Source organism: Eucyclogobius newberryi, unplaced genomic scaffold (assembly GCF_026437365.1).
Source record: "Eucyclogobius newberryi isolate DKJ021-1_F unplaced genomic scaffold, fEucNew1.0.hap1 SCAF_13, whole genome shotgun sequence".
Classification (NCBI taxonomy): domain Eukaryota; kingdom Metazoa; phylum Chordata; class Actinopteri; order Gobiiformes; family Gobiidae; genus Eucyclogobius; species Eucyclogobius newberryi.
Window position 1 is genome coordinate 6,729,082 of NW_027315757.1, and position 23,324 is coordinate 6,752,405.

Sequence of the window (23,324 nt, forward strand, 5' to 3'; positions counted from 1 at the left end):
AATGGGGACTATGCACCCATAGCCTGCTTGCACTCTCTCGCAAACTTCTGTTATGGATCAGTATGTATCTTCTCTCTCTGAGAGCGACGCATGTACCTTGCGTACAGAATATAAGTGCAGATCTGCTTTCTTGGGGCAATTCCCTGTACGGGGAATGGTGCCTGAACCCCTGCGTGGTAGATCAGATTTGGATTTTGGAAGTTTTGTCGAGTCCTCTGTTCTTCTCCCTGAACGATCAACGTGCGCCTCTGGGAGTAGAAGCCCTCTCCCACGAGTCGCCCCAGGTACCACTTTTTCTCCACTGCCGTTGATTCCCTCCTCCCTTCACAGAGTGAGGGAACACAGCCTGTTGCTGATACTGATTGCCCCACACTGGCCATCCCCGCCGTGGCTGGCGGAGGTGAAACAGCTGCTGTACGGGCGCAAAGGAGCAAATATTTCATCCTCACCCCGAGCGGCTCGCGCAAACAGCCTGGCCCTTGAGTGGCTGATCCTGACCACGGCTGGGCTGACTCATAATGTTATAAATACTATTCAGAGCACCAGGACCGCATACACAAGCTCCCTCTATGACCGTAAGTGGAACGTGGGAGAGTTCCCTTTTGATTGTCCACTGAATGTCATTCCTGCTGCAACTTATTGATAAGAAGAAGGCATTCTCCACTATCAAGTTTTATTTGGCTGCTCTTTCCACATGCCATGTTTGCTTTGATGGCAAGACTGTGGGCCAGCATCCGCTGGTTTGTTGATTTATGGAAGGTGCCAGGAGATTGTTGCCTGTGTCCAAACCCATGTCACCATCATGGGACTTGGGTGTTGTGCTAAAGGCTATCACTGTCCATCCTTTTGAACCACTGGGGAACATTGACCTGACATTGTTATCACTTAAGACTGTTTTGGTCTTGGCCTTAGCCACTGCTAAACGAGGCAGTGATATTCATGATCAGTGAACGTCTGTATGCGATTTAGTCCTGATAACCTAAGGATGACCCTGCGGCCCAATCCAGCCTTTGTTCCAAAGGTGGTTGGTGCCTGTACCCAAGTGGATGAGGACGCTTTTCAGTCTCCACCCCCACACTTCTGCTGAGCAGCAGTGTTTGCACAGGTTATTTCCTGTTTGAGTTCTGAGCACCTATGTTCTAGAATTTGACATTTAGAACCAATCCAGTTTCCATTTTCCTAATCTAATTATAAAATAATTTTGTTTAATCTCTCAATAATCACAAAACCTTGTCCCCTGTGTTTTCTGGTAGGTGCACGAGCTGGAGAAGTCAAAGCGCACTTTGGAGCAACAGCTGGAGGAGATGAAGACTCAGGTGGAGGAGTTGGAGGACGAGCTGCAGGCCACGGAGGACGCCAAGCTGAGGCTGGAGGTCAACATGCAGGCTCTGAAGGCCCAGTACGAGAGGGACCTGCAGGGGAGGGACGAGCAGAGCGACGAGAAGAAGAGAGCACTCCTCAAACAGGTGCTTACATTTGTCACTTCAGTTAGCAGAGCACGTTTGAACCATTTGAGAGACTGAAATATGAACTACTAAACTAATACAAGTATCATATGCATTCATAAGTATACAGAATATACTGAGCTACAGTCTTTCTTCCACGACCTCATTGTGACAGGACTCTGCAGAGGATTTATATTTCAAGCTTTCCTATTTGTTAATTTTGGCTTAATAAAATGCATATGGAAGGTTTTCTTGCCTCATTAGGCCGCCGTTATTTTATTACTTGGTTTACGGATTTTTAAATGAAACATATTGAACAGGCGGGCGAAATATAAAATAATTTCAATTTCAAAAGATTTTTTCTTCCGGGTTTTCCTTCACAGAGATCATACTATTCATTGAATGTACGCATTTACACAGACAGCGGTCGGCAACCTTTTCAACCTTTGGCTTTATAGTCTCATACATTCTCTGGTTAAAATTCAGTTTTTGATTCACTCTTTTTGAAGTGAAGGAGAAACCACAAAAAACGGGTTATCTTATTGATGCAGAAAAATGACAAAACTTTGTTAGACATTGTCACATACAAATTTGCTATTTTCAAATTCATATTTTACATGTTGCTTAAGTGATGTGCCAAATTTGAATGTTATATCCATGTAGATACACGCTCTAAATCTGAGGATTTAAATGTTCAGAGTTGCTACCTTGCACAATATTTTTTTTGTATGGCAAATTTGAATCCTGATGATGATTATGTTTGTATGGGACAATGTCTAACAAAGTTTTGTCATTTTTCTGCATCAATAAGATAACCCGTTTTTTTGTGGTTTCACTTCAAAAAGAGTGAATCAAAAACTGAATTTTAACCAGAGAATGTATGAGACTATAAAGCAAAGGTTGAAAAGGTTGCGTACATTCAATGAAATAGTATGATCTCCGTGAATGAGCACCTAGACCATGTAGACTCTTGAAGATGTATTCTGATGATTCGCATCTATTCTGGGTGGGAGGAGACCAGAGGAGACCAGATTTCAGGTTAACTCCCACCTAGAAGCTGCTCGCCTTCTGATTGACTGAGAAATCTGCACAGTGTCTGCGAAAAGATATTCGCCCACGGCAGGGGAGGAGACGGGACGCGCGTGTGTAAGTAGATTTAGCGTGTTTTGCATTGGTAGAACTGACGCTTCTAAGTGTGCAGCCTTAGTCACGGCAAAACCTGCTGGTGAAAATGTGGTAAACGGGTTTAAAATGTGTATTTGCGATATAAAGGAGTCAGCGCTGCGCCTAGCAGACAGAGAGACGGGCGCGTGCGTCTTCTCATGCTCTCCCGGGGCCGCGCAGACTCACGCAAGATTTTGACAAAAAATTGCTTATCTTTTGACTTAATACCGCTTTTTATATTTCATTTGAAGCTAATTTGCATTGTCGGCGGTACTTTATAAAAAAAAAATTGATAATAATTTATTTTATTTTTATTGTAGAAATCAATCATCTAAGTGTGGCGGATCCGTAAACCAAGTAATAAAATAACTAAGGCCTTACATAACTTTGTTTGTTTTGTATCTGCACAGCAACAGTTGGCTAAACTAACCACAGCAAATGTTGACTTTTGTCAAAGTTTAAAACATAAAATTAACAACTAATTCAATTTTAAATTAAAGACCTATAAACTCTGGCTTCTGAAATGTTGCTCGTGATTTCAAGTAGGAAATCCGAGATGTAGAGCAGTACAAGAGTGTTCCCGTGTGAATTTACATATCCGAGGATGACTGGAACGCAGGATTAAAACACAAACTTTAACAAACTTCAAGCTAGGATAAACTAGATAAAATGTTCAGCATTATAATTATGTTAACAATATTTTAACTAAATGAATTGTCTAGACTGCATTTTAATTTGTGATCTCTGTGTCAGTATGAAAACTAGAGCTGGGGTTTCCAAATCCAAACCCAAATCCTTTTCCAGCCAGGACCCCAAAAATAACCTTGAACTGCTGATTGAAATTGGCATCTTAAATTATTTGCATAACATTTCCAAAGCAGATTTAATTTGGGTTTATTTGAGTGGCTTGTTGTTATTTGCCTTATTTCACAAACATTTACTTTTTGTTGGCCTTGTGATGAGTTGGCCACTGTCCAGGATGTACCCCGCCTAAGGCCCGCAGTCACTGGGATAGGCTCCAGTCACCCGCGACCCCGAAAGGAAACAAGCGGTAGAAAATGGATGGATTTACTGTTTCTAAATAAAAATATATCATATACATTGTCAAAATTTTTAAATCTTCCAAGTCATCTCACGACCCCCAACTCTTGGAACCCCAAACTCTTGGGACCTCTACTTAAGTAAGACATGTTTGGAATATTTTGACTGAACACATTTTTTTATCTATAAGGGACATTTCTGTTACACAGGAGCCTTGGGTATTACAATAAATATTGCAATAACAGTAACGTGGTCTTGGTGAATGTGTGTGGGTCAGGTGCGGGAGTTGGAGGCGGAGCTGGAGGATGAGAGGAAGCAGAAGGCTCTGGCTGTTGCAGCCAAGAAGAAACTGGAGATGGACCTGAAGGATGTGGATGGCCACATCCAAGGAGCCACCAAGGCCCGCGACGAGGCCATCAAACAGCTGCGCAAGATACAGGTATGCACCTGGACTACCCGCTACTGCAATCCTGTCAGCTGCTTTTGAACAAAGGAACAGTAAGCCGCACAGGTGGCCACCTATTGTTTACACTGAGATTGAATTTACACAGTTATTTCAGATGCTTTTTTTACTCAGTAGTACGTCGGTGTAATCACTCATTTGTCCCTGGTACTACACTCAAAAATAGTATGAAAAACATGCATTCTTCTTGTAAAATGGCACATTGTTGTTGTGTCATTGTACCACTTCAGCAGGAATATATGTGTGTTAGGGTTACGGTTAGGGGTGCTTTGTGGTGGTCGGAGAGGTCCAGACCTGTTCTCAAAGTTTACTTCACTGCAGTCTAATCTCTGATTTCTTGCCATGCCGCATCGGCCGCCAAAGGAAGCATCTGATGATCATTTCCTCGTGTGTTCAGGCTCAGCTGAAGGAATACCAGAGGGAGCTGGAGGACACCAGAGCTTCTCGAGATGATATCTTCTCCATGGCCAAGGAGAACGAGAAGAAGCTTAAGAGCCTGGAGGCCGAGGTCATGCAGCTGAATGAGGTATGAGATCATTTGTACTCAATATTCAAGACTTCTAACCAACATATCTGGTTGCCGTAAACATTAAGGTTTTCAAAAACATGGACTATTGTTAGTAGTATTTTTCATTATTTCGTTCTGCTTATTAAAGTACTTTTGAACACCTTAGCATTGGAATTCAAAATGTATAACTAAATAAACATGACTACACTGCTTAGAAAAACAGCTCAGACATGCCCTCTGCTGGCAACAGTGAAGAGTGTGACGCTCTTTAAATGATGCAGAATACAGTTGCTGTGTGGAAGCTGGTCATTACAGATGTATAATTCTGCCCTCGCCCTGTTTAGGACTTGGCTGCATCTGAGCGAGGAAGACGTCACGCAGAGCAGGAACGAGACGAGCTCCAGGACGAAATCTCCAACAGCACCTCTGGAAAGTACGCAGCAAATTCCTTCTTTATCTGTGCATTGAAAAGACTTTGGATGGATAAAAAGGTTTTTCATAAAGGTTTCCATTATTTTTTTTGATGTGAGGGTTATAAAACAGAGATGGAGTTTAAAAGGAGACATAATGTGAGATATTAACCTTGCTACGATACGACAGTGTTTCCTCATCATTAGTATATTCAAAGTTGTATTTGTGTATGTTTGAGTTTATCTTGTAATGTCCTGCAACTGAGGCTCGAGTGCTCCGAAAATTCTTGTGATCACCTACCCCCTATCAAACCCAAAGAACAGCACTTATTCTGCTTCCTGATTGTTGGCAGGTCGGCTCTGATGGAGGAGAAGCGGCGTTTGGAGGCTCGCATCGCTAAGCTGGAGGAGGAGCTGGATGAGGAGCAGGGCAACCTTGAGCTGCTGAACGACCGCTTCAGGAAGACAACCCTGCAGGTCAGTAGTCATATGTAGACTATGTACACAAAATTTACAGTTGAATTTACATGTAGTGCAGAAAGTGAACAATGCAGTGGGTGACTAAATGTTGGTTCAAGTGGCAGTGTTTAAGAAGTCCAACAGCAGAGGGGAAACCGTTCTTGTGGCAGGAGGTTCTGGTCTTGATGGACCAGAACTGTGATCCGACCTGTTCGTCCCAGAGCCCTGGAGACGTATAGGTCCTGCAAAGATGGAAGTCTGCAGGCGATCACCTTCTCAGCAGAGCGTACAATGTGCTGTAGTCTCTGTTTGTCCCTGGCTGTGGCTCCAGCGTACCACACAGTGATGGAGAAGGTGAGGATGGACTCAATGATGGCCTTGTAGAACTGCACTATCATCTGCGCTGGCAGCTTGACTTTTGTCAGCTGCCGCAGGAAGTGCATCCTCTGCTGGGCCTTCCTGATGAGGGAGCTGATGGTGGGCTCTCACTTGAGGTCCTGGGTGATGGTAGAGTCTACGGTGGTGATGGGGGAGTCTATGATAGTGAGGGGGGGCTGTGACATTCCTGAAGTGCACAATCGTCTCCACTGTTTTCAGTCTACTGTCTACCGCTGCACAAGGACACCAGCCGGCCCACCTCCCTCCTGTAGAGACTCATCCTCGTCCGAGATGAGCCCGATGAGGGTGGTGTCACAAACAGTTTTACGCCGTGGCTGGAGGTGCAGCAGTTTATGTTCAGGGAGAAGAGCAGAGGAGAAAAGGTTGGTACTAGTTCATATAGGGAATCGGGACGGAAGTTACAGAATCCAATATGGCGGCCCTCTTGGTGGTCCAAATCACTAACTTAAAAGACAATAATTATATGGCGGCCCTCGATACTCTTCAGACACTGTGTTAGGGTTAGGGTACACTTCTGTGTTTTGTGATTTGGACCCAAGAGAGAAAATTATTGCCTGAGCTGTATCAGCGGTCTCGGTTGCCGCCATGTTGGATTCAGTAACTTCCGCCCCGGTCGCCGCCATGTTGGATTCAGTCACTTTAGTCCCGATTCCCTATATGAACTAGTGCCGACTGAGGAGAAAATGCACAGCCCTGAGACATTCTTCCCCAGCCACACGCACTGCCTCCTTTCCGTCAGGAAGTCAGTTGCGCTGGGAGAGCTTGTCCTGGAGCAGAGCAGAGAGGATGGTGTTGAATGCAAAGCTGAAGTCCACAAACAGGATCCTTGCATAGGTTTCCGGTGAGGCCAGATGCTGTAAGATGAAGTGGAGTGCCAGATTGATGGCGTCGTCCACAGACCTTTTTGCTCTGTTGGCGAACTGCAGGGGTCAGGCAGGGGGAGGTAAAGGACTTGAGGTCGGGCAAGACCAGGCTCTCAAATTATTTCATGACTACTCACATCAGCACCACAGGCCTGTAGTCATTAAGTCCAGTGATCCGGGGCTTCTTGGGGACAGGGACAATGATGGACGACTTGAGGCAGGCTGGGACATGGCATGACTCCAGGAAGGTGTTTAAAATGTCTGTGAAGACGGGAGACAGTTCGCCTGCACAGTGTCCTAAAGTGGCGGGAGTGACACTTCCGGGGGTGGATTTCCGAAATAATCTAGTTCTGTCCAAAAAATATGTCTTTACTTGGGCCACAGTTATTTTATTACTTGGTTTACGGATCCGCCGCCCTTAGATTATTGATTTCTGCAATATAAATAAAATAAATGATTATCAAATTTCTTTTATAAAGTACTGCCGACAAGACAAAATAGCATTAAATGAAATTATTAAGGCAAAAGATGAGAGCGTGAAGCAAATTTTCCTGCGTGAGTCTGTGACGGACCCTGCGCATGGCCCTAGGAGAGCATGTGAAGACGTGCGCGCCCGTTTCGCTGTCTGCTAGGCGCCGCGCCAATGCCTTTATATCGCAAATACACATTTTAAACCCGTTAACCACATTTTCTCCAGCGCGTTTTGCCGTGACTAAGGGTGCACACTTAGAAGCGTCAATTCTACCAATGCAAAACACGCTAAATCTACTGTTACACTCACCTACGCGCCGCGTCTCTGCGGCCTTGCTTAAAATGAAAGTTGTGTGAGGTGAAAAATCTAAGGAAACCATGTTGAAAAGAAGAGCCTAGTCTAAAAGTATGGTAAGTGGATTACATTTCATTGTGTCTTTGAGCAAGTCAGTCCACCTGCCATGGCCCCAGTGTCTGTGTTCACTGATTTATAAATGTGGTTCCTTGATGTAAAGAGATTTAGTTGTAGAAAAGTGACATGACAATCAAAAGTAAATGATGTGGTTTGCCCGGTGGCTGCAGGTGGACTCACTGACCACAGACCTGAGCGCAGAGCGCAGCATTTCCCAGAAGAGCGAGAACGCCCGACAGCAGCTGGAGCGGCAGAACAAGGAGCTGAAGGCCAAACTGAGCGAGCTGGAGGGAGCAATCAAGACCCGCTTCAAAGCCTCCATCACAGCCCTGGAGCTGAAGATTGGACAGCTAGAGGAGCAGCTGGAGCAGGAGGCCAAGTCAGAGCCGTTATCACCAGTCTAGTATATGTGTGTGTGTGGGACAGGCGTGTAACAGGCGTGTGCTTACAGGGAGAGATCAGCCGCCAACAAGATGGTGAGGAGATCTGATAAGAGGCTGAAGGAGGTGTGCATGCAGGTAGAGGACGAGCGACGCCATGGAGACCAGTACAAGGAGCAGGTCTGACCACTGCACAAACTACCATTCTGTTTCAATTATTACGTTGTAGTGTTTATGATCGTAAAGCCATAGTAAATTACTTTAAAAAATGAGTACCGTTGTAACCTTCTTAAAATCAGTCACATCAAAATTCATCCATTGATTATTTTATTTAGAGTATTATCATTTAAGTGACCAAAATGTATCCCACAAACCTTTTCCAGTTTGTGATCACATTAAATCACATCATGCTATGTTACTGATGCATTGCTTGTGTGTAGCTGGAGAAGGCAAACTCCCGGATGAAACAGTTGAAGAGGCAGCTGGAGGAGGCGGAGGAGGAGGCCACTCGATCCAACGCGTCCCGGAGGAAGTTGCAGAGAGAGCTGGACGACGCCACGGAGGCCAGCGAGGGGCTGACCCGAGAAGTGCACACGCTCAAGAACAGGCTCAGGTACGACTCATGCTCAACACTCAAATGCTCAACTTAAAGGAGATTTCAAAAGTGTGTTTAAATATATTATTTCATCATCAGTAGATAGTAATCTACTGTTTTAATGCTAGATTACTATTTGCCGTTCACACCTAATGGATTCTTTTTGCTTCTGAAAACTGGGCCATTTGGGGACAAAAAAGTATATATCTATATTTATATAATATATATAAATACCGTATATATAGCAACTGACCTGATCATGAACAACAGGCAACCCATTACACTTCACTGAGCCCATTACAGAGACTCAGTGAAGTACTCTCAGAAAGTCCTCTAGAGGATGTGAATGCAGCATTAATAGCAAACAACCATCACTGAAACCAATGAGCTGGTATGCAACTCAACAGTAGTGATCCTTGAGACACAACCATGAGATGAAATACCCACCATGGAAAAGGAGGCTTGAGGCTAAAGCTACGTACAGACCGCCGCGGCCTAATCGCGCCCGATGCAGAATTTGAGTGCGTGTACACTTAAAAGGTTTACGCAACGAACGCGCGCTATCGACGCCCCGGCCACTGCACACAGGTGCGTGTACGGCGCGCTTGAGCTCTCTGCGCACATGCGCAGTAGAGGTGTTGTCGCATGAGCAGTGGAGTTGATGTCGGTGTGGCCTTTCATTGTGTAAAATGGTGGATATCGAGAGTGTTGTTTTCACGTATTTGGTTTTCAAAACTCTCACACGGAGGCGCCGGTCTCTGTATTCCACCGTAAATACATCATACAGCTCCTTTCTCCCACAAACAGCCACAATCAATCGTTCGTCTGCCATTGTTGACGAGCAAGGAAAAAGTGGCGCTTCTTGGGGAATTCCACGGGGAATACCGGAAATGCGAGGGGAAATACGTACGTACGTATGTCACTGGAGCGTCAGCTCTGATTGGCTGCTGCGGCGGCTGCTACGCTTCAACTGCCAGAGACCTCAACATATCTGGACGCGTCGCGTAAGCCGTTTTCGTCGCCTCGGCCGGCTCATACGCAAGCTCAAAGCGTCGAGAGCGTAAAAAACGCACCAATCGCGCCGCAAACGACAGGCGACGCAACGCAACGAAGAAATCGCGCCGCGGATAACGCACTACGTGCTCAACGCGCGTTTATCATAGACTTTGAATGTAAACTGGAACGGCCATAAGATCAAGACAGCTTGGAGAGAGGTGAGCCAACTGTCTGAGGCCCAGAAAGGTGCAATGCGAAAGAAAGTACTCAAGAGGTACAACCAGATGCCCATACCTGGAGCACTCGAAACTGCCAAACAAAGACTCCAAGCCTTGGCCAGCCGCCTAAAGAGGTACACAAGAGAGAATGAAGCCAGGAGAATAAACATGTTGTTCTCGTCTCTACCGGCGAAGGTGTACGCTCAATTGCAGGGTAATAACAGCAGAGCAGACCCACCAAGGCTGGAAACTGAATAGTACTGGAAAGGCATATGGGAGAGGGAAGTATACCACAACCAAGATGCTCAGTGGCTGATGGCTCTGAGAGAGGACCACAGCAATATCCCTGAGTAGAATCCAGTTATAGGCATATTGGCTTAAGAAACTCACCTCACTCCACGAGCGCCTAGCAGCCCAAATGAACACACTGCTAAGGGACGGAACTCACCCTGAATGGCTAACCGAAGGGTGTACGATCCTGATCCAGAATGATCCCTCAAAGGGCACAGTCCCGTCCAACTATCGACCAATAACCTGTGTCTCCACAACATAGAAGCTCCTGTCGGGCATAATGGCGGCTAAGATAAGTGGGCACATGGATCACTACATGAGAACTGCTCAGAAAGGTATCGCCAAAAATACCAGAGGTGCGAAACATCAGCTCCTGAGACAGAACAGTCGCACGGGACTGTAGAACCCGACACACCAACCTGAGCACTCCCTGGATAGGGTTAGGGTTAGGGTTACAAGAAAGCATACGACTCAATGCCACACACTTGGATCATTGAATGCTCTTGAGTTGTACAACATCAATGGGGCTCTAGCCTTCATAGGGGAACTCGATGAGGTTGTGGAAAACCACCCTTGAGGCCAAGTGTCCGTCATATACCAAGGTGATGCACTGTCCCCACTGCTGTTCTGCATAGGTCTAAACCCCCTCAGCCAAATAATCAACAAGACTGGCTATGGATACCGACACAGAAATGGGGCAATCAGTCACCTCCTCTACATGGATGACATCAAGTTGTATGCTAAGAGCGAGCGGGACATTGACTCCTTGATCCACACCAACAGGATCTACAGCTCAGATATCGAAATGTCATTCGGACTAGAGAAGTGTGGGCGGATGGTGACTAAGAGAGGGAAGGTAGTCCAAACAGGCGGGTCTCATTCCCAGAAGGAACAATAGCACACATTGAGGACAGTTACAAGTACCTGGGAATCCCACAGGCAAATGGCAACCTCGAAGCGGTAACAAGGAAAGCGGCTACGGCCAAATATCTAAAACGAGTGAGGCAAGTCCTCAGAAGCCAGCTCAATGGCAAGAACAAGTCCCGGGCAATAAACAGCTACGCGCTGCCAGTGATCCGATACCCTGCAGGAATAGTCAGTTGGCCAAAGAAGGAGATACAGACCACAGATGTTAAGACACGAAAGCTCCTGACCATGCATGGAGGGTTCCATCCCAAATCCAGCACCCTGAGACTGTATACTAGCTGTAAGGAAGGAGGCTGAGGACTAGTGAGCATGAGAGCCACTATCCAGGACGAAACGTGGACAAGGACAAGGACAAGGTTCCTGCAGATGACGTGCTCATGACATGAATGTCTCAGACAATGGGGAACAGGATGATGAGGTGCTGGAGGAGGGACCATCATGGGAGGACAAGCCCCTACAAGGGATGTACCACCGGAACATAACTGAAGTGGCTGATATCACAAAATCCTACCAATGGGTAGAAAGAGCCGATCTGAAGGACAGCACAGAAGCCCTGATCATGAGGGCACAGGAACAGGCCCTGAGCACCAGATCAATAGAGGCCCAGATCCCAGATCCAGACACCAGACAAGACCCAAGGTGTAGGCTGTGCAAAGGGGGCCCTGAGACCATCCTGCACATAACTGCAGGGAGTAAGATGCTGGCAGGGACATACATGGAGCGCCATAACCAGGTGGCTGGCATAGTGTACAGAAACATCTGTGCAGAGTACGGGCTGGAGACCCCAAGGACAAAGTGGGAAACGCATCCAAAGGTGGTGAAGAATGACCGAGCCAAGGTCCTCAGGGACTTCCAGATGCAGACAGACAGAATAGAAATGGCGAACCAACTTAACATAGTGGTGGTTGACAAGTTGCAGAGGAAAGCGGTGGTGGTGGACATTGCAGTACCATGGAATGGTAGCATCCGGAAAAAGGAACATGAGAAACTAGAGAAATACCAAGGCCTCAGAGAGGAGCTGGAGAACGCCCGGAGCGCGAAGGTATCGGTGGTTCCCATAGTGACCAGAGCACTTGGGGCAGTGACCCCCAAACTGGAGCAATGGCTTGAGGAGTTCCCAGGTAAAACATCAGACATACAAAAAGTGCAGTGCTAGGAACAGCAAAGATACTGAAGTACCCTCAAGCCTCCAGGCCTCTGGGCCTCTGGTAGAGGACCCGAGCTTGAACAGGGATGAATAGAGACCGCCCGCGGAAAGTGAGAAAGAGTTTTTACAGTGTTCTCGCTGGGCTGAGGTTGAAGGATGGTGGTGGGACGGAGCTCACGAAAAGTATGACGCTTGTACGGTACTACACGGTAGTGAAAAATACTACGACGCTAAGATCACCGTGCGAGCGAGCGCCGTGTGTGTGCGCAGTGCGAACGCCGTGTGTGTGTGTGTGCGCCGTGCGCATTGATTAGCCTCATCCATCCATCCATCCATTTTCGACCGCTTTATCCGGGGCCGGGTCGCGGGGGCAGCAGTCCACTTCCTCACTCCCAGGCCAGCCGAGAGACATAGTCTCTCCAGCGTGTCCTGGGTCTTCCCCGGGGCCTCTTCCCGGTGGGACATGCCCGGAACACCTCCCCAGGGAGGCGCCCAGGATGCATCCGGAACAGATGCCCGAGCCACCTCAGCTGGCTCCTCTCAACGTGGAGGAGCAGCGGCTCTACTCCGAGCTCCCCCCGTGTGGCTGAGCTCCTCACCTTATCTCTAAGGGAGCGCCCAGCCACACGGCGGAGGAAACTCATTTCGTCCGCTTGTATCCGCGATCTTGTCCTTTCGGTCATTACCCAAAGCTCATGACCATAGGTGAGGATAGGAACGTAGACCGACCGGTAAATCGAGAGCTTTGTCTTTCGACTCAGCTCCTTCTTCACCACAACAGTCCGATGCAGCGACTGCATCACTGCAGCCGCTGCACCGATCCGCCTGTCAATCTCACGCTCCATCCTTCCCTCACTCGTGAACAAGACCCCGAGATACTTGAACTCCTCCACTTGGGGCAAGGACTCCCCACCCATCTGGAGAGGGCAAGACACCTTTTTACGGTCGAGAACCATGGCCTCGGATTTGGAGGTGCTGATTCTCATCCCAGCTGCTTCACACTCGGCTGCAAACCTTCCCAGTGCATGTTGCAGGTCCAGGTTTGATGGAGCCATCAGGACAACATCGTCTGCGAACAGCAGAGATGAGGTCCCGTGGTCCCCAAACCGGACCCCCTCCGACCCCTGACTGCGCCTAGAAATTCTGTCCATAAAAACTATGAACAGAACCGCTGACAAAGGGCAGCCCTGGCGGAGTCCAACATGCACTGGGAACAGGTCTGACTTACTGCCGGCAATGTGAATCATCAAATCAAATCAATTTATTTTTGTAAGGCCCAAAATCACAACAACAGTTGCCTCTGAGGGCCACAGGGAGAAATGAATCAACAATGTCTGTGGTGGCGATGAAGTCAGACAATGTCTGTGGTGGCGATGAAGTCAGACAATGTCTGTGGTGGCGAGGGACGATGTCCCAGGGTCCTCTGTCCTTAGACTCTCCTTCTCGGCCAGGAAAAACTACAAAAAAACCTCTTTGGGAAAAAAGCGTAGAAACCTGGAGGAGTTCCAGTGAAGGAGAGATCCGACTCTCACAGACGGACAGACGGACACAAGGAGACTGGAGCTGGACCCACTCTTCAGGCAGAAGAGGGACCGTCTGAGTCGAGCTGGACCCACTCTTCAGGCAGATGAGGGACCGTCTGAGTCGAGCTGGACCCACTCTTCAGGCAGAAGAGGGACCGTCTGAGTCGAGCTGGACCCACTCTTCAGGCAGATGAGGGACCGACTGAGGCGAACTGGAGCCACTCTTCAGGCAGATGAGGGACCGTCCACACAGGGCAGGGACCACTTCACCAGGGGAGGGGCATCTGGGTCCACAGGTCCTCAGGAGTGAGAGAAAGAAAAGAAGGCGGTGAACAGTTTGCAAGTGGAATCAAACAATAAATATTGTTTGATAGCATAAGTAGTCAGAAGAAGAAGAGGATAGTGCTCAAGCTGTCATACTTCCCCCAGCATAGTTACTCCTAGGGCAGCGTAGCTGAAGCTGTGGGTTTATCTTTCTGTTCCTAACTACTCTGACCATAAGCGATTTCGAAGAGGAACGTTTTAAGCCTGGACTTAAATGAAGAGACTGTGTCAGCATATTTAACATGGGTCGGGAGCTGATTCCATAACACAGGAGCTTGGTAGCTAAACGCTCTACCTCCTACAGTACTTTTAGAGACTCTTGGCACCACCAGAAGGCCAGCATTCTGAGAGCGAAGAGCTCTGTTTGGATGATATGGTTCTATAGCATCTTTGAGGTAGGATGGGGCCATGTCATTTATGGCTTTGTAGGTCAAGAGTAGAATTTTGAATTTGATTCTAGACTCGACGGGGAGCCAGTGAAGAGACTTCAGCACTGGCGTAATGTGCTCTCTTCTTTTTGTTCCTGTTAGTAATCTTGCTGCTGCATTTTGAACCAGTTGAAAGCTTTTTATGGAGCTTTTAGGACACGCTGCAAGCAGGGAGTTACAGTAGTCTAATCTAGTCGTTACAAATGCATGGATAGGTTTTTCGGCATCACTTTTAGGCAGGATTCTTCTGATTTTGGCGATGTTGCGCAAATGGAAATAGGCTGTTTTACAAGCTTGATTTATATGAGCTTTAAATGAGAGCTCCTGGTCAAATAAGACTCCAAGGTTTCTTACAGTAGAACTGGAGGCTACACTGACATTGTCCAGTGTGACTATCTGCTCAGATAGAGCGTCTCGTAGATGCTTAGGGCCAAGCACAATGACCTCGGTTTTTTCAGGGTTAAGAACACAGCTGAACACAGCTCCTGCTCCGGTCATACAGACTTTAGGTACTCTGGCGGATCTCATCCACCCGCAAAGCCTTGCCATCGAGGAGTTTGCCAACAACCTCAGTGACTTCAGCTTGGGTGATGGACGAGTCAGCCTCCGAGTCCTCAGTCTCTGCTTCCTCTTCGGAAGACGTGACAGTGGGATTAAGGAGGTCCTCAAAGTATTACTTCCACTGTCTGACGACATCCCCATTCGAGGTCAGCAGGTCTCCACCCCATAAATGGTGTTGGTGAAGCACTGCTTCCCCCTCCTTCCAGCCCCGGGTTTTTGCCTCTGCAACAGCACAAGCTGTGGTACCCATGGCCTGCCGATACTTGTCAACGGCCTGATAGGCCTCTTTTTTCAGCCTGACTGCATCCCTTACTTCCGGTGTCCACGACCGGGTTCGGGGGTTGTCGCCACGATAGGCACCTTTGACCTTGCGACCACAGCTCCGAGCAGCCGCATCAACAATGGAGGCGGAGAACATGGTCCACTCGGATTCAATGTCCCCAGCCTCCCCCGGGATCTGGGAGAAGCTCTCCTGGAGGTGTGAGTTGAAGACTCTGCTGACAGAGGGGTCCGCAAGACGTTCCCAACGACCCTCACAATGCGCTTGGGCCTGTCAAGTCTGTTTCATCCTCCACCAGCGGATCCAGCTCACCACCAGGTGGTGATCGGTTCACCCGAGTGTCCAATACATGCGACAACAAAGTCGATCATTGACCTCCGGCCTGGTGTCCTGGTGCCACGTGCACTGATGGACACCCTTGTGCTTATTAAACATGATGTTTGTTATGGACAGTCCGTGGCCAGCACAGAAGTCCAATAACTGATCACTCGGGTTCAGATCGGGGAAGCCGTTCTTCCCAATCACCCCTCTCCAGGTGTCACTGTCATTGCCTGGCCAGGCCCCGTGGGGACACCGAACGCTCACCGTCGAGCACCCACCCCAGTCATGGCTCCAGGATGGGGCCCCTGGTATTTTTTTTTTTCATGAACACAGAAAAACAAGACCATGGACAGACGTACAGAAAAAACAGTGGAGATCCAACAAATAATTTCAAAAAAGAAGATAAAATCATGGCACATAAAACCCAAAACAAACCCATTTAGTCTAAAGTTTGTTAAATTGATCCATTTTCAGATTCAGTCCGATTGTAATCGTTTCCATTTTTTGAATATCTATTTTGTATTTTCAAAAACAAAATAAAATTGGCTATTAATAAGGCTATGAACTATACAGACTTTTAATAAGTGCCATTTTATACAAAACATAATTACATTTCTTCCTTTAAAGTCTAATTTGTGTTCCAAATCACATGATTTACTGAGGATTGGCTGTGGACTCTCCATTCAAAAACCCCAAGAATATCATTGAAGATTAGACATGGCTGCATCTCAAACTCTCAATTATTCGATTAATTGCCCAGCCCTTGTGCTAATGCTAATGCTAATGCTAGAGATGCACCGATTCCAAAATTCTTGGCTGATACCGATTTCCGGTTTTTAAGGAGGTCGGACCTGCCAAAACCGATTTTTCCGATACCTATTTTCTATCTAGTCACTGATTTTCCCACAAACTACCCAGTATTATATATGTGAAAAAGGTGCATGTATACAGGACACACATTTTATAATATAAAATGTAATTTATTTTGTGGAAAAATAAATAACTATATATAAAAATTATATATATATATATATATATATATATATATACACAGAACTATATACAAACTAATATATGGCCTGGAGAAGAGTGGGGGACACAAAGAGGAAATAGGAGTCCATTTCTGTCAGGGAATCAGACATACACCGATGCTATTCCGTAACACATCGAGAACACAATTCAACTTAGAATACGAAACGACACAGAAATATCAGACATTTGTATGGCAAGCTTGGGAGAAAACGCTGGGCTGTGTCAGCCAAGCTGTTGTAAGGAGCCTGGCTGACCCTCCTGCGTCTCACCCCGTTTTTTCCCATGCTGGTTGGTTTTATTAGATATTCTAGAATAGGCGGGTCACATTTCTCATTGGTCAGCTTCACATCAAGGCACTTGGTATTTTTCCGTAGAGATCAAGCCTTGGGTAAACATTACCCAAACTCCTCTGGGCTGTCACCCCCCCTCGGGTAAACATCCTTTGGCCCATCTTTACGACCCTTTCACAAATGCAGTTTGTCACACACCCGTTCTTCTCTTAGACTAATGATGCAGATAAAATATCACTATTATGCAGATTAAATACATGACAGAAATGTAATCATATATTCACATTTTATCACAATTTCTCCTGCAGAAGATGCAGCTCATTCATTATACATTTGTAATTTTACACATTCTTTTGAATGAGCTGGAACCCTCTGCAGGAGAGGAAGCAGATGAAACATGAGGAGGGTCAGTCCCAGAGCGCTGCCAGCACCTCCCTCTCAAAGCTGGAGGACTCTGGCTCCAGGACCTCTTCCTCGTGGGCCTACAAAAAAAAAACACATTGCAATTTAGATGACACAGGCTAAAAAACAAATTGTAATCCAACCAAATGCTTTTACACACCTGTGGGTGCAGCAGAAGGACCAGCATCCCCTGAAGGAGCAGGAGCAGGGGCAGGGGCAGGGGCAGGAGCAACAGGGAGGGCTGAAGGCAAATCCAGATCTTAAAGAACATTGTACCGCAGTTATATTTGAGCCCAGTACATTTACTGCAATATTATTCCAACTTTTACTATTATAATACAGCAAATTAAATGAGGAACAAATATGTTGCCAATATCATTTTCCAATTTCATCAGCTCTTTGATAACTTCACACACTCACTAGAAGCACAATCAGCTGTGCACTATAGATTCTAGAGCACAGCTGATTGTGTGAACATTTCTTTGAGGCTGTGGGACAATTAAATAGTCCTGACATTAGATTGTAGTCACTCATTTCACTGTTCGAGCCAGTAATTTAAGTTTTGTATCTATTTAAAGTATGTCTCAAATGCATCAAAGTATTTTTAAAGTCTCATTTCAGATGGATGAGATCTCTTGTTAGCATTAGCTCGTAGCCTAGCTCTCTGCTAGTTGAGCAGAACAACTAACTCTTCAGACAGCCCTGCTGCTGCTTCTTCTGGCCCCTTCATGTGTCCCTACTCTTCTGCAGATTCCTCAATAAACACATGAACTCGTCAAACACAAACCAGCGCAAATTATTTTGACCGCATCAACTGTCAACACGTAGATTTTAATCGTCTCAAAGTTATAATAACTGACCCCACAGTCCAGTCTCCTCTGATCCTCCTCCAGGCTCGGTCCTTCTTTTGTTCCACCAAAGTTGAACAAATCTGAACTTTTCTGCGACGAACGATTTTAACGCCTTGAAACTTACGCTTGTCAAAGCGTCTAGAGCGGAAAACACCAAAATGCACCCTCTGCGCCGCGCTCCACGGCGAAAAAGCAGGAATCGCGCCGCGGAAAACGTAGGAGGTGTTCGACGCGCGTTTACATAGACTTTGAATGTAAACTGGACACTTTGGCCGCCGCGGAATTACGACATGGCCGGCCGGTCACCGATTCTAGCCGATTCGACATAAAACCGGCTTTTCAAATCGGCGGCCGATTGATCGGTGCATCTCTAGCTAATGCCAATGCCAATGCTAATGTTGTAACTATTTATATTCATATGTTACACTGTTAATGTGTCTATGCATTATTATTTGGGAGTCATGAAAACTGATGGTACAGTGAAATGTGTTATTGTTTTATTTTGAAATACCGTAAATGTTATTGTGAAAGGTATGCAACAGGATGAAAACGTGTGTGTATCCTCCATCTTGACTAATCACAAAATAAAGGAAAAAGAAGATCACGGGGCTGCGTTGCAGCAGAGTTCAATAAAAGTTAAACCGAAGGTTACAGAAAAGATATCCGCCTCTGTCATCATTGGGAAGCTTTTACTCTGTTACAGCTAATGCTGGAGGTAATGCTAATGCTAATTCTAAAAGTAATGCTAATACTTCTGTTGTCCAGGCGTGGAGGCCCCATCTCCTTCTCCAGCAGTCGCTCTGGCCGCCGGCAGCTGCAAGTAGAAGGCACCTCTCTGGAGCTGCTCTCAGATGAAGAGCTGGAGAACAAGACCTCAGACAACAACGCCAACGAAACCCCTGCCACCCAGCCCACCCCAGAGTAACCCCGGCGACCCATCCCACTCTGGAGTGACCCATCCCACTCTGGAGCGACCCATCCCCCCCAGCCTTACTTTCCTTTCCATCTGCATGACTCCAGGAGTGATGGAGAAGAGAAGCATTTACTGTTGCCTTAAGGTTCAGATTCAACTTTCATTTGAGCCAGTTTCCTGCTTGGATCGTTTCAGTAGTTGCTACGGGTTACGGCCTGTGGACACAGACCTGCACGAGATGCAAAGTGTGGAGTGAAGCACCTCCAGTGGACCAGTGTTTTAGGGGTTTAGCCTGAGTGGTACGGCACAGGTCGCCATGGCATCATTTGGTAACCTTCAAAAAGAAATGTATTAATTTGAATTACACTTACACATTAGTGTAAGTGAAACTCATTGTTTTCTGTAACCATTCCGCTCTTCTGTTATTGCATGTGTATAAAAATAACAATGTATTAATGGGTACTTGACTTCATTCCGTTAGCACTTTAAATTACTTTTTAAATAAGGTTTTCCCACCTCCAAAATTCCATTCAATAGTGCACAATAATCTTGTATGAATCACTCATAGTTTATTCATTCAATTGTGTGCAATTTCTTTGCGTTTTTAACAAAAACACTCAAATGTCTTGCGGTGTGTAACACTTTTCTTTTAAATATGCTAGAAGTCCCTTTTGTTAGAGACAGAGGCGCTGTACCTGATTTTTACTTTTTGAAACGTGAAAAACAGAACTATTTTAAACTCTTCACAGCTCCACTTGTATCGCTCTCTTACCTAATGCATTCCCAGCATCTGAAATTTACACATGAGTTTAAAAGCACTTTTTAAGACACTGAGCTAAGGAGTTTACTGTAAAGCTAACAAACATTAGCATGCTAAGTTGCTCTGCTTCTCAGAGAATAAAGTGTCGTGGTCTCATTTTCACACAAATAGATGTTTTACAATATCTGTCCTGGGGCAAAGCAGATTTTACTTTATTACATGCAAAGAATCAGGTTCATGAAATAGTTCTGTTTCTAAACGGTGAAAGTCAGCTACAGCGCCTTTAAATAAGGCTTTTAGCATAAATATGAGAATATATCAATTATTTACTGAAATCCCACCTTTGGCTCAACTTTAAATCTGAAAAAGATATAAGATGTTTAATGCTGTAATCCAAAGTGTGTCCTGTGGAGTGACATGAAAAATGACACATTTAAAAAGACAGATACACAAAAACCAGAACAAGCTGATCTGTCATTTCTGCTCCAGGACGAGCTCTGGGGTTCAACCAGAACACATGAGCGCAGCATAATGACCCTCTGCTCTCCACACCAGGGCACAAGTAGGAAGGTGCACAACCTCCTGCACCCAAAGAAGGCCCCCCACCCTTGGCACAGAGTTCACAGAGGTGAGCATGACACAACCTGTTGTGACTCAGAGCTCAGTGATACACAGTATCCAAGTATTTGTTATATGCATTCATGCGTAGGGGCATCTCCATAATCCAACAGAGGCATAAACGTGGCCAGTACCAGACGTTTGCGGGTTTCAAGGGGAAAACAGGCTTTATTACACTAGTAAAATCCTAGTTTTATCATAAATGTTTTAAGTAGGTATGACAGGAGATGTCAGCCACTCAAAACAATGTAATGCTTGTGAAAAGCTGTCCTGACAGTTTAAAAAAAATATATATTTTGCTTCAAAGGCTCGTCACACCATAGAACAGAAAAAAGGCGTTACACCCTAATGTCCAGTACCCGAATATTTACAGAAATCACTCAGTGAGATAAAGTGTCTTGCCCTGGGCGGAGCTTCAGCATTTGTGGCTAAAGGCCAGATTGCTGATAGTTAAAGGAGACATTTTGAACTGTATGTGGCACATTTGAGTTTTTATTCACATTTTCTCTTCAACATACGTGTTTGAACTCTCCCTCCAGACACCGCTGTGCCGACCTGTACCAGACCACTCCAGAGCAAACGTCTTTTGTAGTGAGTGAGTTTGGACCCAATGTTATCATTGCTTAAATGTGTAACGTTATTATACATCTGCTTGGATATTCTTACACATGAATATAGAAATATGGTTATGCTGTTAGCAGTGGTGGAAGGTAACATAGTACTAAAGTAAAGGTACTGTATCATTGTGACATTATACCTAAAGTTTTTGAGTGCAAAATTTAGCAAATTCATATAAAAATGACTAGATAAATTAAGTTATCCTTTCAGCTTCTTTTCACCCAAAATCAGCCAAATTCTTTCTGTTTGTCGTATTTTTTTCCGCTGGTACTTTCACTTAAAAAGCCTGCACAAAGCCTGATGAGGATAGTTTTTGATAGTTTTTTTCTCTAGCCATAAGCCTCTGCTGCACTGGGCTGTGGAACCCGGAATTAATTAATTGAATGGAATTGATGAATTAAAGAATTAATTGCTAAAGTTTTTCAGAAAGTTTGCATGTTTAAAATCTCGTATGTATGTGTTTTCTCACAAATTAGATTTGTGCGTTTTTAAATTTTTTCCCCTTTTATCTATAATTAGCCCTAATTTTCATTGCAGTTTTTAATGTGTTTTCTGAGTGTTTTATTATCTGAAAGTGTGCTGTTAGAAGTGTTGGGAAAGTTCACTTTCTACATGAACTAGTTCAGTTCATAGTTCACACATTTTAAAATGAACTAGTTCAGTTCATAGTTCATAATTCAAAATTTTGAACTAAGTTCACAGCTCCAAAAAATGAACTAGTTCAGTTATTTTTTTCAATATTATGCTATAATGTTTTTGAATTATTTCCACAGCCCAAATACAACCACAGGCAGCAATTATTTTATTAGTTTAATGCTGAAACTATGTGTCAGATTTCATCTTCATATCCAATTTTTAATCCTTACACAACCAGGATTTACATTCACATTGAAGGGACAGACTTCCTCTATTTGTTGCTGTCCATTCAGCACCACACTAGCAGCAGTTGCAGCTTTCAGCCCCACAGTATATTCTCAAAAACATGAGGGAAAACTTGCTGGGCAAAGTTTGCACAGAAATATTAGATTGTTCCCATCCTCACCGACCTCATCATAAAACTCACGTAACTGGTCATAGCAGGGTGTACCGTTGCTGCTCTGTTGACTTCACGTTGCGGTCGTGTCCATGCTTTTTGTTTTGATGCGCAGTGCGACACGCGGAATCTCTGTCTGCTCTATCGGCCTGGAGCTCTCACACTTGCCAGACACAGGCTCTTTTTGGGCAACATAACTGTGTTTTTTTTTCGCCTGGAAGTCTCTAGAAATCTGACACTATTGAACGAAAATAAAAAGAACGAATTTGCCGTTCACAGACACCAGAATGAACTCGTTCATATTATCGTTCTTCAGCAGTAATACTGTTCGTTCAGTTCACGTTCACCAAAATTATGAACGCGTTCATTGAACGAAAGTTCATGAACGCATTCAGGCACAACACTGGCTGTTAGCATGCTAGTTGTTAGCTTTACTGTGACGGTAAAACTCAGAATACATGAGAAAGTGAGGAATACGTTTGGACCACTGCAAACTGTTTAAACTTTTTTCATTTGTACTTTTCTTTTTACGTCAGTATTTTTTTTTTCAATCTCGTATCTGTACTTTTACTTAAGTCACTAATTGGAGTACTTCTTCCACCACTGCTGTTTAGAATTGAAGACAGTAGGTCACTTTTGACTTGTAATCTCCGCTGCCACGGTCACTCAAACATGTATTCTTTTTCCATATCAAGCACAGTATTTTCATAAACTTTTGCCTAGTTATGAAGAACTATATATTTGTGTAAGCTTGTATAAATCCTGTCTGAGGCGATTGTTTGTTATCGGAGGGTGCTATGAATTTTCTTATGATAAACTTTTATATTTTTGGAGCCTATTGAGAGTGAAAAGATCCAGTAGACGACAAATGTATTTATGTAAACGTATGTGTTCAGATTTGCACATGCTCAGTGAGGCGCATGTACAGTGATGAGTCAGATGCATTAAAAGTCTATGGAGCCCACTCGTCTCTTCTGCTGCTTGTTTTTATCAAATGTTTTCAAAGAATTGTGAGTTAAAATTTCAGAAACTCAGCACTTCCAGCGGTCCAAAATCAAAAGGAGTAAAAATATTTTTGACCCGGTTAGCACAACTACCTTAACCTACCTTAACCACAGAACCTGTTCCTAAAACTATTTACATATTGTGAAAAAATATCTGTTTATGCCAACTAATGTCAC

At 45.2% G+C, this 23,324-nt stretch overlaps 1 protein-coding gene across 3 annotated transcripts in view; it reads left to right on the plus strand.

Annotated features, from left to right (window-relative positions):
• The window catches only part of LOC140357889 (myosin-10), a 106,238-nt gene extending 83,131 nt beyond the window's left edge, over positions 1 to 23,107 (plus strand). For all 3 annotated transcript variants that reach the window (XM_072442437.1, XM_072442438.1, XM_072442439.1), the window contains 9 exons: positions 1,254 to 1,466; positions 3,928 to 4,089; positions 4,511 to 4,639; positions 4,966 to 5,054; positions 5,385 to 5,508; positions 7,806 to 8,014; positions 8,087 to 8,195; positions 8,456 to 8,628; positions 18,967 to 23,107. In XM_072442437.1, the coding sequence (XP_072298538.1) occupies positions 1,254 to 1,466; positions 3,928 to 4,089; positions 4,511 to 4,639; positions 4,966 to 5,054; positions 5,385 to 5,508; positions 7,806 to 8,014; positions 8,087 to 8,195; positions 8,456 to 8,628; positions 18,967 to 19,126 (1,368 nt within the window). In that variant the 3' untranslated portion in view covers positions 19,127 to 23,107. The remainder of the gene's footprint in view (positions 1 to 1,253; positions 1,467 to 3,927; positions 4,090 to 4,510; positions 4,640 to 4,965; positions 5,055 to 5,384; positions 5,509 to 7,805; positions 8,015 to 8,086; positions 8,196 to 8,455; positions 8,629 to 18,966) is intronic.
• The last annotated feature ends 217 nt before the right edge of the window (positions 23,108 to 23,324 follow it).